The sequence below is a fragment of the Monodelphis domestica genome, chromosome 6, assembly GCF_027887165.1.
Source record: "Monodelphis domestica isolate mMonDom1 chromosome 6, mMonDom1.pri, whole genome shotgun sequence".
Taxonomy (NCBI): domain Eukaryota; kingdom Metazoa; phylum Chordata; class Mammalia; order Didelphimorphia; family Didelphidae; genus Monodelphis; species Monodelphis domestica.
The window spans coordinates 259,298,748-259,315,468 of record NC_077232.1 but is presented as its reverse complement, the minus strand read 5'-3'; the positions used below and the strand labels follow the sequence as shown (position 1 = coordinate 259,315,468).

At 36.9% G+C, this 16,721-nt stretch overlaps 1 protein-coding gene across 2 annotated transcripts in view; it reads right to left on the bottom strand.

Annotated features, from left to right (window-relative positions):
- Positions 1 to 21: 21 nt before the first annotated feature.
- The window catches only part of LOC100014151 (sodium/hydrogen exchanger 9B2), a 71,104-nt gene continuing 54,404 nt past the window's right edge, over positions 22 to 16,721 (bottom strand). Inside the window, exons 9-13 of one of the 2 annotated variants that reach the window (XM_007495863.3) lie at positions 14,848 to 14,954; positions 13,282 to 13,431; positions 6,320 to 6,428; positions 3,648 to 3,784; positions 22 to 2,062 (exon numbers count right to left, since the gene is read on the bottom strand). In XM_007495863.3, the coding sequence (XP_007495925.1) occupies positions 1,853 to 2,062; positions 3,648 to 3,784; positions 6,320 to 6,428; positions 13,282 to 13,431; positions 14,848 to 14,954 (713 nt within the window). In that variant the 3' untranslated portion in view covers positions 22 to 1,852. The remainder of the gene's footprint in view (positions 2,063 to 3,647; positions 3,785 to 6,319; positions 6,429 to 13,281; positions 13,432 to 14,847; positions 14,955 to 16,721) is intronic. The other variant, XM_056803122.1, reaches the window with a different exon arrangement.

Below are 16,721 nucleotides of genomic sequence, written 5' to 3'. Positions count from 1 at the left end.
GACACACAAATAGGGCAGTTTTGTTATTATCTTGTTAAATTTAATATATTTATATGTCTGTATATATATATATATCTATTTCTTAAGAAAAAAGCTCTAATAGAACTTCCAAAAAAAATAAAATAAAAAGAGTGGCAGAGCCAGGACTAGACCCCAAGTATCGTGAGCTAAAGTCCAGTTTCCTGTGCAAGTCAAGTCCCCAATCTGGGGCTTAATTTCCTTTTTTCACTTATAATGGATTAGACCAGATAATCTCTATTGACTTGCAGGATGCTTACTGTCACTAATAATACTTTTTTAAAATAATAGCTAGGGAGTAGCTAGGCTTCAGATACTTTCTAGCTGTGTGACCCTGGGCAAATCATTTAAACTGCATTGCCTATGCGTTACCACTCTTCTGCCTTAGAAGCAATTGTTTTTAAGATGGAAGACAAGGGTTTAAAAATAGTGATAAAATAGCTAGTATTTATATAGTGCTTTAAGATCTATAAAATGCTTTAGAGATATTATCTAATTGGATCTTCAAACAACCCTGTGGGGGAGGTGCCTTTGTTATCCCCATTTATTGATGAAGAAATTGAGGCTGAGAGAGGATAAGTGACTTGCCCTTGGTAAATATCTGAGGCATAATTTGAATTTATGTCTTCCTGACTCAAAGGTCCAACATTCTATTTACTACTCCACTTAGCTGTTGGCAGTGTATAACTTTCCTACCTGTGCTAATTTCTGGAACCATAACGGGGCTTTGAGCAGCAAAGGATGACACATTCAGCTCACATTTTTATGGTGTTTTATGGTTTTCAAAGTATTTTCCTTTGAACCACCCTCTGAACCAGGTAGTAAAAGTTTTATTCTTCATATGATATTATTATTAATAATAATATCTAGTCTTTCCATAGCACTTTTAAGGTCTGCAAAACGCTTTATAAATGTTTTCTGATTTCATCCTTATGCACAATACCTCTCATCTGACAAAAGGAGAAGAGTTGGCTCTTGTGTGAGCTGGCCTTTTGGGGAGATAGCTGATTCCCTCCCCCATACTGGGTTCATCCCAGCATCCTATCGACATATAGACAACAGTATACTTTTCTTTCATGCTAGTTCTGGCCCTGATTTCATCAGCCATTCAATGTTGATGCCTTTGTGTTCCATTTCAAAGTTATTTTTCTTAACTTTCTCCCTAACTTCCAGGGTTCAGCCCTGCCCAGAGAGAGAACTATAACTCTGCTATGTGATAGCAACAGCATGTTGGGTGGAGCTGTTTGGCAGTGGGAGTGGGGAGGAGCATACAAGTTGGACATCAAGCACTGGAAGGACATCTGAGTCCAATATCCAGAAGGCAGCTAAAGATACCATATTAAAAAAGGAGGAGAAGTCACTCATACAGGGTAGCTGGTATAAATGAAGAAGTGAACTTAAATTGGTAAAGACTAAAAAATTATTTTATAAAGAAAACTAAAGAATTGGCCCAAGTTATTGGTTCTATTGCACCTTTTAACATATGCCATTACATCATTAAAAAGGGTGGGAACTCTGTAAAAGGCAAATTCTGGCTTGATATAAGGAAAGGAAAATCTTCTTACAAATAGAGTGATCTAGTAGTGGCTTGGGCTGCCTCAAAAAGTAGCAGGTTCTCTTTCCATGGAGGTCTTCAAGAGAAGGCTTCATGACCATGGAATGGCACACTCCAATGGGCATTCCTATATGGGCTGAACCAAATGGCCCTGAGGTTCTTCTAGCTCTAAGATTCTGCTATTCAACATGCATCAACATAGAAAAATGTTGATGAATAGCAACAAGTGATAGTAACAGTTTTAAAAATAATTACTCCCAGTTTCCTTTCCTTTCATCTCTATATTAATATTGCATCTGCAGCTTTATTGTCAATCTCTTCAGGTTCCTCCAGCATTCTGGGGCCCAGTAGGTTAATGAGCAGACTTCCAATTGGAGCTGTGATCAGAATCGCCAAGAATGCAATTGTTAGTATAATCACTCCATATTCTTCCAGCCTTTCATCATCATGTACTCTTGCTGTGTCCAAAGCCACAGGTCCTATGGCAGCCTGGGAGGATTTAAAGATTGGGGGAGAGTATAATATAATGAATGTGGAAAAAAAGAAAATGAAATCATCAGTCCTAATTTTCCCCTCTGGAGTCAAGTGGTCTTTCGGTACCATGATACTTTATTGACATCCTTCACTTGAGTTTTTAATGGCTTAATAGGAGAGGGGAAATTGGGCCTAGGGAATAGTGCCGGATTTAGTCAGAAAGCTACATTCAAAGCCTGTCTCTGATGCTACATTTTCTGTAAAGTGAAGAGGTTGGATTAGGTTGCCCCAGAGGCCCCTTTGTGCACTAAATCTTATGATGCTATAGACTCTCTGTGAGCCTCACCTATCTCTTCTGTTAAATAATACTTTAAATAATAAAGAATAAGAGATACGAGGTCCTGGGTTCAACGGCCTCAGACACTTCCTAGCTGGCTGACCCTGGGCAAGTCACTTAACCACATTGTCTAGCCCTTACCACTCTTCTGTCTTGGAACCGATACTCAGTATTGATTCTAAGAAGGAAGGTAAGGGTTAGAAAACAAAGAAACATGAATGCACATCCTTGGACCAGGAAAGCATCTTACATTTTCTTCTCTAATTCTTTCCTATCCCACATAAACTCTAGGTTAGGTTTCATGGATCAACAAACATTGATTAAGGATTTGCCATAAGGTGGTGGAGAGGCAGAGACATAAAGTCTTCATTCTAGAAGACACCTTCCATTCTACTGGGATCATCAATTAATTTTAACCTAAAGGCCAGGAGCAATGCCTGTCCCCTTAGAGTCCTGTCTCTGGAGCTTTCTAAAGAGAAGTTCTGCTTGCTGTTCTTCTGGGTCATTTAAAGGGGGCCCTGTTTCAAAGTAGGGAGAGAAACCTAGGTGATAACTGAAAGATTTCTACTCTTTAAAGTTTAATTATGATGGCAATCCTCAATATGGAGCACATATTTCTGAGTATAAATCTGGCCCCAGACACTTTCTAGTTGTGTGACCCTGAGCAAGTCTCTTATTTGCCTCATTTTCTTCATCTGTAAGTTGAGCTAGAAAAGGAAATGACCAACCACTCCTGTATCTCTGCCAAGAGAACTCCCAATGGGGTCACAAAGAATCAGACACAACTGAAATGACTGAATAATCCTGAGGATATAGCCTTCTTTCTTATTCTATACTGGGATCCTGAACCTTTCTTTTTGCCTTTGGCAGTCTATAAGGTTTATAGACTCCTCAGAATAAGGTTTTTAAATGCCTCAAACAACGTGCATAAGGTTAACATGATTATCAAAATATATATTTTTAAAAACCAAGTTCATAGACCCCAGGTTAGGAACCCCTGCTTCTACTGGCAATGTGGGAATGTATGTTGTTTCTAGTGGGACTCTGGAAATCTCTATTAAAAATAAAATTTTAAGTGACTATACTTGAATTTGAAAATTTTAATTAACTGAATTTCTAAAAATTTATAAGAGCTTTTTGTGGCAGTAATAATAAGCATGAGCATATTGTTTATTCTTTCAAATTTCAATGAGATCTCTTATTCAATATTTTAGAGAAAGACACAAAAATTACAAAGTACATGGTCATTCTAACCATCCTTACCTGGACTGTGGCTTTAGGAATCCAGGCAAAACAAATGAATACTTTTTCCTTGAAGTCAAAACCAGCAAAGAGCATCACGAAGAATGTGGTAACCATCCTTATCAACATAGCAGAGCCCACGGTGGCCAAACAAAATTCTACAATGTAAACAAAGTAATTATTTAGCCATTGTAAGTGAGAAAGCACTTGGAAGGAACTCATTTTTCATGGTTTCTGACTAAACTGAAGAACAAATGAATAATTTAAAGGTTAACTGAAATGGAATTTGGAAAAAATTTAATTTGGAAAAATTTCATTGCATAAAGTAATAAATTCTACCTAAATAAAAACCTTTAGTTGTCATTAATGTTGGGATTTTTGTATTTTCATGTATTGATAAACTGTAATTAAAGAACTGTATTTTATTAAACTAACAAAAGATGACCCTTATTTATAAATGTTTTAAAAAAAAGAAAAAGTATATAAAAAGTATAGAGAGACTTCTAATTTGTGACTTAATTATTCTTCCATTCTCAGTGACAGATATGGCATTAAAGTCTAAGATGGGAAGAGTGTTTCCATCTTTTTTATCTTATGGGTTCCTGGGAAATATGTGAATAAAATGAATAGACATAATACCAATAAAATCTATTGCCCTTCATCTATGAAGATGATCATCTTGACCCCTACTGTTAATATAATGTGTCCCATGAATCATTTTTCCAGTACTGGTGATAAATTGGACTGAGTCAGATAAAAATATAGTCTTCCTATTTCCCTTTGTACTAAAAGCCAAATTTATCATATAGTCAATTAGACTAAGAATACAGTTCATGTCATGGAACAGACATATTCGGAGCTGTCCTTGATGTTCAGTTGTTTTTCAGTCTGACCCCATTTGGGGTTTTCTTGGCAAAGATACTGGAGTGGTTGGCCACTTCTTTCCCCAAATCATTTTACAGATGAGGAAACTGAGGCAAACAGGGTTAAGTGACTTGCCCAGGGTCACAGGGCTAATAAGTGTCTGAGACCAGATTTGAACTCATGAAGATGAGTCTTTCTAACTCCCAGACCTGGCATTCTACCTACTGTGCCATGAAAGCTAAACTGAGATGACTGCACCAAGCCCAAACCACTTTGAAGACAAGGGCACTAGATTAATAACAGGGAGGAGGAAAGTGGCAATTATTACTAGAACAAACAAACAAACAAACAACCCTAGAGTCCTCATAGACCATTGCCACTGGTCTATTTTACAATGATCACTATTAGCATGTAAACCCTACCTTTCCTCCAAATCACCTCAGGTATATTTGTTCAGTGCCTACTTTTGCTATTGTTTTCATAACAACAGGAAGGAAGCTCCTTCTCCAAATTTGCTCCTTCCACTCATAAACAGATTATATCATTTTCTAGCACTCCCCAGGGTGCTCCCACTGCTTTTTTTTCTGTACCCCAGACTTAGGTCACATGGCTAGTGCTATCTAAAGCACAGTCATCTTTATTTCTAAAATAAGAGACTTGGGGGCCAATTAGGTGGCTCAGCAGAGTGAGAGACAGGCTTAGAGACGGGAGGTCCTGGGTTCAGATCTAGCCTCAGATACTTCCTAGCTGTGTGACCCTGGGCAACTGACTCAACCCCATTGCCTAGCCCTGACCACCCTTCTGCCTTAAGAGCCAATACACAGTATTGATTCCAAGACAGAGGGTAAGGATTTAAAAAATTATTGAGAAATAAAATAAAATAATTGAATTATACCATGTCTAAATCCTTTTTCATCCTATAATTTCTTGATTCTACATATAGACCACTGTAAAACAAAACAAAACAAACACCATTTTTGACAAGACTACATAGCTTTAAAATTCATGTCCTTGGTAACATGAGGATCAGGGCCATCAAATATTGATGGATCAAAAGAAATATGACGACCAATGTAAAAACCAATTAAATCTGTGTTGTCATACTAGTCAGTGATTTTCTTTTCTTCATATAAAAGACAACATTTTTATGATCATTAAAATCTCTATCTTGGCCTCCTTGCCCCCATTAGATTGTATGAAGACAATGAACTTTGTTCTCTCTGGTCCTGCCCTGTTGCTTCCTTGTGGCATGGCTGGCACGGCGGCTCCTAGGCTCTGTGATCCACGTTCACGTTTCAGGAGGTTCCACTGCGCTGGAAAGACTTCAAGTATCGGCCCAGGGACAGGTTGCACGTTGCCACAGGAGGACCAAACGAATGGAGCCTGCTCCTCGTGTTCAGACCCCTCAGCAAATGGATTGGAGGGCTATGAGTGTTGGCGGCGCAGCCAGCCTCGAAGACCATCACCGAAGAGCGGCTTTACTCTGCCATCATTGGGAAGAGTGCCCAAGTCTGGAAACCCGGAGGCACGGTTATCTTTGTTACACAGCCCGGAGCGGACCTGTCCTGTCCTTTCAACAGGATAGCCAAGTCCCCCTTAGTGCAAATAAAACAATCCCCTCAACGGGTCACAATATATCCAAATCTGTAACATAAGATATGGCCATTGATTCCAGCCCAATAGAAAAATATGCGGTCAGCTCCCAAGTGAGGAAACTCCCGGTACCAACGCGGACCGACCCCGTCTGATGTCAACTACACCATGTTGTCTCTCACATTCTTTAGAAAGCAAAATGTTTCCATTACCTTCTGGTATTCTGAGACACTTACCAATAGATTTTGGTTTAAGATATTGAATAGGTACTGCTGCTCCAATCAGTCCAAAAAGAAGGGGTTCAAAAATATTCCATGCGACTGCAATGATCTCCTCAACATCGTCCTATGGAAAGAATAATATTTATAGAAGTATAGAAAAAATATTAACTTGTAGTCTATTAATTTGAAATACAAATTAATTTGATCTATATTGGCCTTTCATTGTGTGCTATCTATTAAGAAAAGCAACATATATAGTGCATAGAGTGCTGGACTTGAAGTCAAGAAGATTCTAGAGTGTTTTGCCATTTCCTTCTCCAGCTCCATTTACAGATGAGAAAGCTGAGGCAAACAGGGTTAAGTGACTCACCCAGGATCACACAACTACTCAGGAAGATGAGTCTTCCTGACTCCAGGCCTGGCACTCTATGAACTATGCATAGCCTCACCTAGCCAAATTGAGATGACCATCACAGGCCCAAGCCATTTTGAAGATAATGCCATTGGAATAAGAAAGAGGATTATATCTATATTAGATCTGCGTGTATACATATATTTGTGTATATGTATAATATTGGGATATAAATGTAATTATAAATATTAAATATATATTAAACAAAAATATGTAATAGCTGGGTATATTATATAAATGGATATAAATGGGTAGGATATAATACAGTCATCCCTTGCTACATTATGGCTTTCTTGTAACGTGGGTTTAAAAAAAATCTAATTCTGTATCATGGAGTTTTTGCTATATTGTGGGATTTTGCAGATAAATACCATTCTGTACACAATGGAAATGCAGTAAGTCACTACCACTGGCCAACATGAGATTGAACATGGCATACTATTGGCTGATGGAATGAAAGAGCGGTGTTCTGTATTCTGGATGCTGATTGGTTCAGCCTTTATAAGAATGTGGGAAAGTTTTATAGGAGAGTGGGAAGGGTTTGTAAAGCCTTAAAATATATGTAAATAATAAAATAAATATAATGCCCCTACTTCGTGGATTTCCACCTATCCTGGGGGTCTCTGGAATGGAACTCCTGGGATAGGTGAGGGATCGCTGTACATCTTTTTACATTTTCTAGCTGTGTGAATCTGGGCAAGTCACTTAACTTTTTGTAGGCTCACACAATTCTTTAGAGACTTTAAGTCAGGGGTCCCCAAACTTTTTACACAGGGGGCCAGTTCACTGTCCCTCAGACCATTGGAGGGCCGGACTATAAAAAAAAAACAAAAAAAAACAACTATGAACAAATCTGTACACCACTGTCTGGGATAGCGGAGGCTGCAGCGCTGGCTGTGATGAGCCTGTCACACCTTGCACAGGCCCATCACAGCCACCATTATACAGGACAGCAGTACACGCAGTGCAGAATCCCCTCCCCCAGATCGCTGCTCACCAGGCTGACGTCTTCCATTGTGCAGCCACATAATCCTTTGGACGGCACCTCGTTCTTGTTCAGTTACTCTTGGAACAAGGCATCAGGCAAAGAATTATGTCACTGGAAGTAGTACCGTGCGTGAGCCCGCCACACCTCGTAGCACTGCCACATCCAGTGCTCCTCTCACTGACCACCAATGAAAGAGGTGCCCCTTCCGATAGTGCAGTGGGGGCTGGATACATGGCCTCAGGGGGCCGCATGTGGCTCACGGGCCATAGTTTGGGGCCATAAGCTTTAAGTCTTAGATGAGTTGTGTTTCCCATAGGTGTAGGGCATTAATTCCACTGATGAAATTGTAGGTCATTTACATACTGATATATTCAAGAAGAAAAGCTCTTCTAGATAAATAAGTATAAATAAAATTGCACAAGTGTTTAACCTTCTGAGAGATAAACTCGTTTAAGTACTTTATACACTAATGGTTGATTTTAAATAAATGCTTATGAAAAGATTAGAATCTCCTTGTGAAACTAAGCCCAGACAAGACCTCTACAGGTAATATTTGGTTCCATTCATCAAATAAACATTTATTGAAGGCTGGTAAGACTAGCATCACACTGGTCTTTAGTGGGGTTTGGTCTTGGTTCAGTTTTGTTCAACTTTTTTTCCAGTTAGTTGGCCTATACAATTTGTGGGTCACAAGATTATAGATTTGGAGTTGAAATGGATGCCCATTATGCCTTGTAGTATTGATTCTAAAACAGAAGGTAAGGGTTTCAATATAAATAAATTAAATTAAATATGACATACCTGTTTAAATATAACTTAAGTCTTTTCTGACCTATTCTGCATTGATATTACTGGTACTATTAGTGTTCTATATTTGAAATTATGTACCCATGTACCAGTTGTATCTCCCCAATAGGATGGAAGCTTCTTGAGGGCAGAAATAGCTGCATTTTTGTCTCTATACTAACATAGTCTGAATATCAGAGGTATTGAAGAGATATCTTTGTTTAATTAAACTGTCTGTGGAAACTCTTTCCTCATCACTGATCCTTTCCCCCCTCTCCTTCTCTTTAATCTCCTCACCTTTTTTTGTTTGTTTGTTTTGGGACAAAACCTAGATTCTACTTTATTTTCTTCATCAATATATGGCTAACATTTGACTGATAGGTATTAACTCATCACACTGTGCTCATTTCAGACAGTTTCTGAAAGCTGACAAATGACTGTGACATTGATTGACACAATTGAGAGCCTAGCCGACTACAAGGAGGTTCTTCCAACAGCATATATTTCATGTCAATATACATATTGAATTGAAACCTGATAGAAAAACAAACCAGGAAAGTTTATAAACAAAGATTCTAACCAAACATTTATTAAGTATATTCTTTAGTCATTTTGAAAAGAATTCCTAACAGTCCAACAGAGGACAGTATAGAAAAATTATCATGTTAAAAAGTAAACCTCAAAACAGGCTAACCCGCTATAAACAGAACTAAAAAGGTCCTTCTAGAGGATCTCTTGAGGCTGATGGCTCTAGTTTAAACCAAGAAGCCTCTGCTATTACAAAGAAGAAATAGGGGGGTCATCATTAGCTAGAGACCAAGTTCCTTCAACAGGTCCAGCTTACAAAACAGAAACGTTGGGGGAGGAAACCTCTGAGCAGCCAGGGCCCAATCTCTCTCTATTCATGAGGCCTGAAATCACTAATATCTGACTGAAGTCATAAGCAAAGCAAGAACAAAATCAAAACACCAAAATCTTAAGACAATCTATTTTCCTTCAAAAATTTAGGAGTGTGCATAGTGTATATAACACATGAAGGTCTTTTTTTCTTAATTAAGCAACAAATTCCTTGGTTTCCCTTAAAAAAAAAAAAACCCAAACTACTATTAAAGCATTCTAGCATTTGATTCTGACAAGTAAATACAAAACTATAATAGTTCATAAAACATTTTACTAGTTTTTCCATCCGTTCTCCATGAGAAACATAATGAATCAAATAAATCATACTGGTGTTCTTTAGGCCCGAGTGTAAGTTCTTCCTTGTCTTGGGAGCCCAGAAGACCATTTTTATATTTGTTGCTGTTATTCTTAAAGGCTATGAAAGACATTTCCCAGTCTTCTTCCCAAGAGTGCACAACATTTGGAACAGGAAGGGTATTTGGGGAGTCGACAGTCCAGCTGTAACTTCCCCATCTTCCCATGCTTAATAGCCACAGAGTCCATTTCAAACCTGCTCCATTTACTCCCAATGCATTATTCTCTTGTTCACACCAGGTTACCTTCTCTTTTGGCCTCACCAAAAAGAGAATAATCTTGAAATTCTTCAGGAATGAAGTCCTGAAGGAGAAAAACAAGCCTCTGAAGAGAAATAGATAAAAGTCCAATTTGGGGCATTCTTAGAGATACTGTAAGTGTTTTAAAATGTGAATGGAGCAAGGCAGCTAGGTGGCTCAGTAGATAGAGATGGGAGGTCCTGGGTTCAAATTTGGTCTCAGACACTTCCTCGCTGTGTGACTCTGGCAAGTCACTTAACTCTCATTGCCTTGCCCTTCGTTTGCTCTCTTCTGCCTTGGAACCCAATACACAGATTTGAGTCTAAGATGGAAGGCAAGGATAAAAAAAAAAAGAATGTGAACTCCTGGAGATTGGCAAAATGCTTCCATGTTATAAGTACTTTAAAAATGTCTTTTCTGTATTATTTCTATATTATCTCATTTAACCTTCATAATAGCTCTGTGAGGAAGGCACTAGTAATTTTCCCATTTTATAAAAGAGGAAATTAAGGCAGAAAGTATTAACCCTTTCCCAAATGGGAGAGAAGCTGACTCAATTCTTCCTCAAAATAGATTATTTTCTATATTAAAACTTAATTATAGGAATAGCAATGCCTTTCCTAAAAATAATAAACAGTATCTATCTAAACCCATCAGCAAACATCATCTGCAATGGGGATAAACTAGAAGCCTTCCCAATAAGATCAGGAGTGAAACAAGCATACCTATTATCACCACTTTATTTAACACTGTACTAGAAACACTAGAGTAGCAATTAGAGAAGAAAAAGAAATTGAAGGTATTAAAATTGGCAATGAGGAGACCAAGCTGTCACTCTTTGTGGATTATATGATGGTCTACTTAAATAATCCTAGAGAATCAACCAAAAAGCTAGTCGAAATAATCAACAACTTTAGCAAAGTTGCAGGATACAAAATAAACCCGCATAAGTCATCAGCATTTCTATATATCTCCAACCCATTTCAGCAGCAAGAATTAGAAAGAGAAATTTCATTTAAAATCACCCTAGACAATATAATACTTCGGAATCTATCTGCTGAGACAAACATAGGAACTATATGAACACAACTACAAAACACTCTCCACACAATTAAAACTAGATCTAAACGATTGGAAAAACATTGATTGCTCACGGGTGGGACAAGCTAACATAATAAAAATGACCATCCTACCCAAACTTATCTATTTATTGGGTGCCATACCCATTGAACTACCAAAAGGCTTTTTTACTGAATTAAAAAAAGCCATAACAAAGTTCATTTGGAAGGACAAAGGATCAAGAATATCCAGGGAAATCATGAAAAAAAAAATACAACGGAAGGAGGCCTTGCAGTCCAAGATCTCAAACTATTCTATAAAGCAGCGGTCATCAAAACAATTTGGTACTGGCTAAGAGACAGAAAGGAGGATCAGTGGAATAGACTTGGGGTGAATGACCTCAGCAAGACAGTCTATGATAAGCCCAAAGTTCCCAGCTTTGGGGACCAAAATCCACTATTTGATAAAAACTGCTGGGAAAATTGGAAGACAGTATGGAAGATATTAGATTTGGATCAACACCTCGCACCCTACACCAAGATAAAACTCAAAATGGGTGAATGACCTGAATATAAAGAAGGAAATTATAAGCAAATTAGGTGAACACAGAATAGTATACATGTTAGGTCTTTGGAAAAGGAAAGACTTTAAAACCAAGTAAGAGCTAGAAAAAATCACAAAACGTAAAATCAATAATTTTGATTACATCAAATTAAAAAGTTTTTGTACAAACAAAACAAATGCAACCAAATTTAGAAGGGAAGCAACAAATTGGGAAATAATCTTCATAACAAAAACCTCTAACAAAGGTCTAATTACTCAAATTTATAAAGAGCTAAACCAATTATACAAAAAATCAAGCCATTCTCCAATTGAAAAAAGGGACATGAATAGGCAGTTTTTAGTTAAAGAAATCAAAACCATTAATAAGCACATGAAAAAGTGTTCTAAATCTCTGATAATCAGAGAGATGCAAATCAAAACAACTCTGAGGTATCACCTCACACCTAGCAGATTGGCTAACATGACAGCTGTGGAAAGTAATGAATGCTGGAGGGGATGTGGCAAAGTGGGGACACTAATTCATTGCTGGTGGAGTTGTGAATTGATCCAACTGTTCTGGAGGGCAATTTGGAACTATGCCCAAAGGGCGATAAAAGAATGTCTACCCTTTGATCCAGCCATAGCACTGCTGGGCTTGTACCCCAAAGAGATAATGGGGAAAAAGACTTGTACAAGAATATTCATAGCTGCACTCTTTGTGGTGGCCAAAAATTGGAAAACGAGGGGATGCCCATCAATTGGGGAATGGCTGAGCAAATTGTGGTATATGTTGGTGATGGAATACTATTGTGCTAAAAGGAATAATAAAGTGGAGGAGTTCCATGGAGACTGGAACAACCTCCAGGAAGTGATGCAGAGCGAGAGGAGCAGAACCAGGAGAACATTGTACAAGAGACTGATACACTGTGGTATAATCGAACGTAATGGACTTCTCTATTAGTGTCAATGCAGTGATCCTGAACAATTTGGAAGAATTACGAGAAAAAATGCAATCCACATTCAGAGGAAAAATTGTTGGAGTAGAAACACCAAAGAAAAACAACTGCTTGAATACATGGGTTGAGAGGATATGACTGGGGATGTAGAATCTAAATGAACATCCTGATGCAAACAACATGGAAATAGTTTCTGATCAAGGACATATATAATACCCAATGAAATTGAGCGTCCACTGTGGGAAGGGAGGGGGTAGAAAGGGAAATAATATAATTCTTGTAACCAAGGAATAATGTTCTAAATTGACTAAATAAATTAACTTAAAAATACTTAATTATATTTGCACAGTGCTTTACAAATTTAAAAAACTGAATGACTCTGTTATTATTATTGACACTAAGTCTCCCCATCTCTCACAAGCTAGAAATCTAGCATGCTCATTGTCCTACTATATACTTCTGGCTTGGGCAGCCTGGTGGCTCCCACCCCATCCTGTGTGAATACCCAATGGCTGAACTCCCTGCAGCAAAGGATTCCTGAGTGCTAGTAAGCCAGTGGCCTTAGCTTTCCATCATTAGGATTGATCAGGTGCTACAAAATTCCAATAGGTTCTCTACTAAGTGTCATTTCTTCATTAAACTGGACAGAAACTGGTCCCATTAATTAAAGGCCTGCAAAAGAATATTCTAATTTCCTTTAAAATATATACTAACACAGAAAACTTGAAAGTGGAATTCACCTTTTCAGTGTCCCATCCAAAGCCAGAGATAATCGTCATGATCAGCACACACACCCCTCCTGATGCAGGAAAACCCAAAAACGGGCTATTGAAGATAGCACATATGCCCAGACCCAAAAGGAGATATGCTCTCTTAAAATGCCGGCCTCTCTGAAAGCAAAAACACAGGAAATGGGAGAAAATTCTTCCTCCAGAGATTTGTGTATATTCGATATTGAGACTGATGTGATAGGAGAATTTCTGGCTTAGCTTTCTTATTCTTTACTAGAGATGAACACATCACAGAGTGCTAGAACCTGTAAAAATCAAGCCTGTCAGGGTTCCCAGTCTGGTTGTAACCAACTAGTTTCCTGCTTTTTCCTGACAGAGATCTTCCCCTTTTGTTCCACTGAGTCACCTAGCTGCTTCCTGAGCAAACAAGAGTCACATAGCCAATAAGTGTCTAAAGATGGATTTGAGCTCAGGTCTTCCTGACTCCATGTCACTGAAGACCTTGATATTTTATTCTAACCTTTCAATCACTTGGTTTTCTTATTCCTTATTTTTAGAAATGTTAGAAGTGTATTTCCTGCCCTTAGCAAACTACCTGGAACATTTAATAAATACAAAAGGCTTAGAGTTTTGTCCTTTTTTGTTATACAAGGTGGCCTGGATGTCAGTCCAATTTCAAGCTTCAATAAGCTTAAAATGGAACTTGGACTTCTGAGATACTCTAGTTTACAGCACACAGGGATGACTAAGGTCATCGTGTCTTTTTAAAATGTGTTCTATGGGCATCATTCATCTTCTTAGAATTAATAGGCTTGTAGTTCTTTGGGTGCAAAGAGACCAAATTATTTTAAAAGTCTTTTAAAAACATGACAAAACTTTCTGTTAAAGGAAACCTCTAGTGCTATATGTTTCTCAGTTTTATAACATTATCAGATAAAGTTGGTAAGTGAAAGGACTGTCTTGAAATCTATTCTAAACTCACCACCACATATCAAAACATTACAAACATCTTTGAACAATATATCTTCTCATAGTTTGTCAACTTCTGGGTCAGGGGGCAAGTTCTATATATCTGCATTCATTTTATTAAGTAAATATCTTAAAGAAAGAAGACAGCCTTTGAGGGTAGTACACTTATGTTGGACCACAGGGCTAAGAGCAGTGCCTTCATGTTTAAATTCTCACTTCTTAAAAACTACTCTAAGATCTTTTGGAATTAAAAATGGAGAATCACAAAGAACTCTATGATGTTATGTCTTGGTTGCATGCTTGCTCAAAAACAAAGAACTCTTGTTTATCCTCAAATAATGGAGCTGATGATACCCATTTTGCAGTTCGAAATGGAGTGAAGTTTGGGATCACGAGTAGAGAGGTTGGAAAAGTTTTCAGGACATGAAAACTCTTCTACTCACTCCATTTCACAAACTGTATGATCTCTTAAGATAATAGCTCCACAACCACATCCCCTTCCTTTCTCATTTCAAAAGAAATACTTCATGGATATTTCTAAAATTGAGCTTTTCTACTGACATGTCTGAGTGCAGTTTCCCAACAAATATACAACATCCTTTGTACCTGTCTCCTGTTGGGAAAATATCGAGTAAAAACGCCAATAAAAAGTCCAGCTGCCACACCAACTACCACTTCCAGAGATGCTTTGAGGACAATATTAAGTGGGAGATCTGTGAAAATATGTAAGTGAGATAATATTTCAAGTAAAAATCTGAAATTATATATTTACAAAAGTCTTCCCTAATCATTATATTATTTTAGAAATCACTAAAAACTAAAAGAAAACAGAATAATATACAATAATTATATAATAAATAGTAATAATAATTACATAACCTCATCTTTGGAGAGGAAAGGCACTTATAAATCAAACAAGAAATTATAAGAGAAAAAATCAATGAGTTTGAGTACACAAAAGTGAATGAATTATGCACAAAAACCCAAAAATATGTTTAAAATTAAAAGAAACAGATTGGGAAATTATATGCAATAAATGTATCCCAGTGCTAATATCTATAATCCACTGGGAAATGGCTCATGTGTACAGAACTAAAATCCATATCCTCCAAAGGAGCAACTGATGAAAAGCAAAGATAATACAAAGTGTTTACTACAGGAAAATGTGCTCAAATTCCTTGATAATACAAGAAATAAAAATGAAGACAATGTTAAGATTTTACCTTACACCAGTAAAAAGGCCACAACAGCAACAATAAAAGCATTCAAAATTTAATACTGTCAAAGCTGTGAAAAGCAGGCAATTAATTAGTATCTTCACTTACTAATTCTTTAATTGACTGCAATTAAGTTGTTGAATACAGTTTGGTGGAATTAATAGACAAACATTTTTGAAAGTAATACAGCATTATGTAATAGTAAATAATAAATCACAAAAAAGCAAATAATAAAACCAATTGCCCCTTTTGAAAAAATAATTTTTATCCAGAATAACCTACTTGTGAAAAAAAATCATAGCTGCTTTTTGTTGTAATAGCAAAAAATGGAAACTATATGACCAACTATTGGAGTATATTAATGAAGTGGTAAGATGAAAATGACAAATGCCTAACATTTGAAGAAATAGGAAAAGACTGAATTGAAGTGACACAGAATGAAGTCAGTAGAACCAGAATGCCATGTACATAATGATGATGGGGACAGAGAAGAAACAGGAAAAAAAGACAAACAAAATCAGGGAAAGTAGAACTTTAGAAAGACCTGCAAGGGAACAAAGAATAAAAATAGTTTTCTTTGGATAATTTTTAGTTATTCTTTGTTCATTAATTTCATTTGTTTCTAATATTAAAACTTTCTGTTAAGATTGTAATACTAGTTTGTTTATGTATGTTTGTGCATATATCTATATCTACATATACTTGCTTGTGTTGATGGATAAATCTGAATTTAAAAATAAAATGGAAAAGAGAAGACCAAAGTTCAAATCCTACTTCTGATGCTACTGCCTATGTGACCTTGGACACTTAAGTCACTTTATTTCCTTAGTTCTCAGTTTCTTAATTTATAAAATGATGTCCCTTCCAGATCTATGATCTTCTGATCTGATGTTTTAAATACTTAATAATTGTGTGTGAAATTTATTTTTTGTCCTCCAAAAAGTGTTTTATATATATAAGCATTATACACACACACACACACACACATATATATATATAAACTTTCTCAATTGAAAATTTTAAATGTCTAACAGTATATCAAGATGATATATCCTCAGGGGAGCATGGAATATTTTAGCTGTCAGATTTATGGATAAGAGAACTGATGACCAAACAAGACATAGAGAGAATTACCGGATGGAAAATAGATGATTTTGGTTACATCAAATTAAAAAGTATTTATACAAACAAAACCAATGCAGCTGAGATTAGAAGGAAAGCATATAACTAGGGGAGAGAGAAAAGAGTGAGAGAATGAGAAAT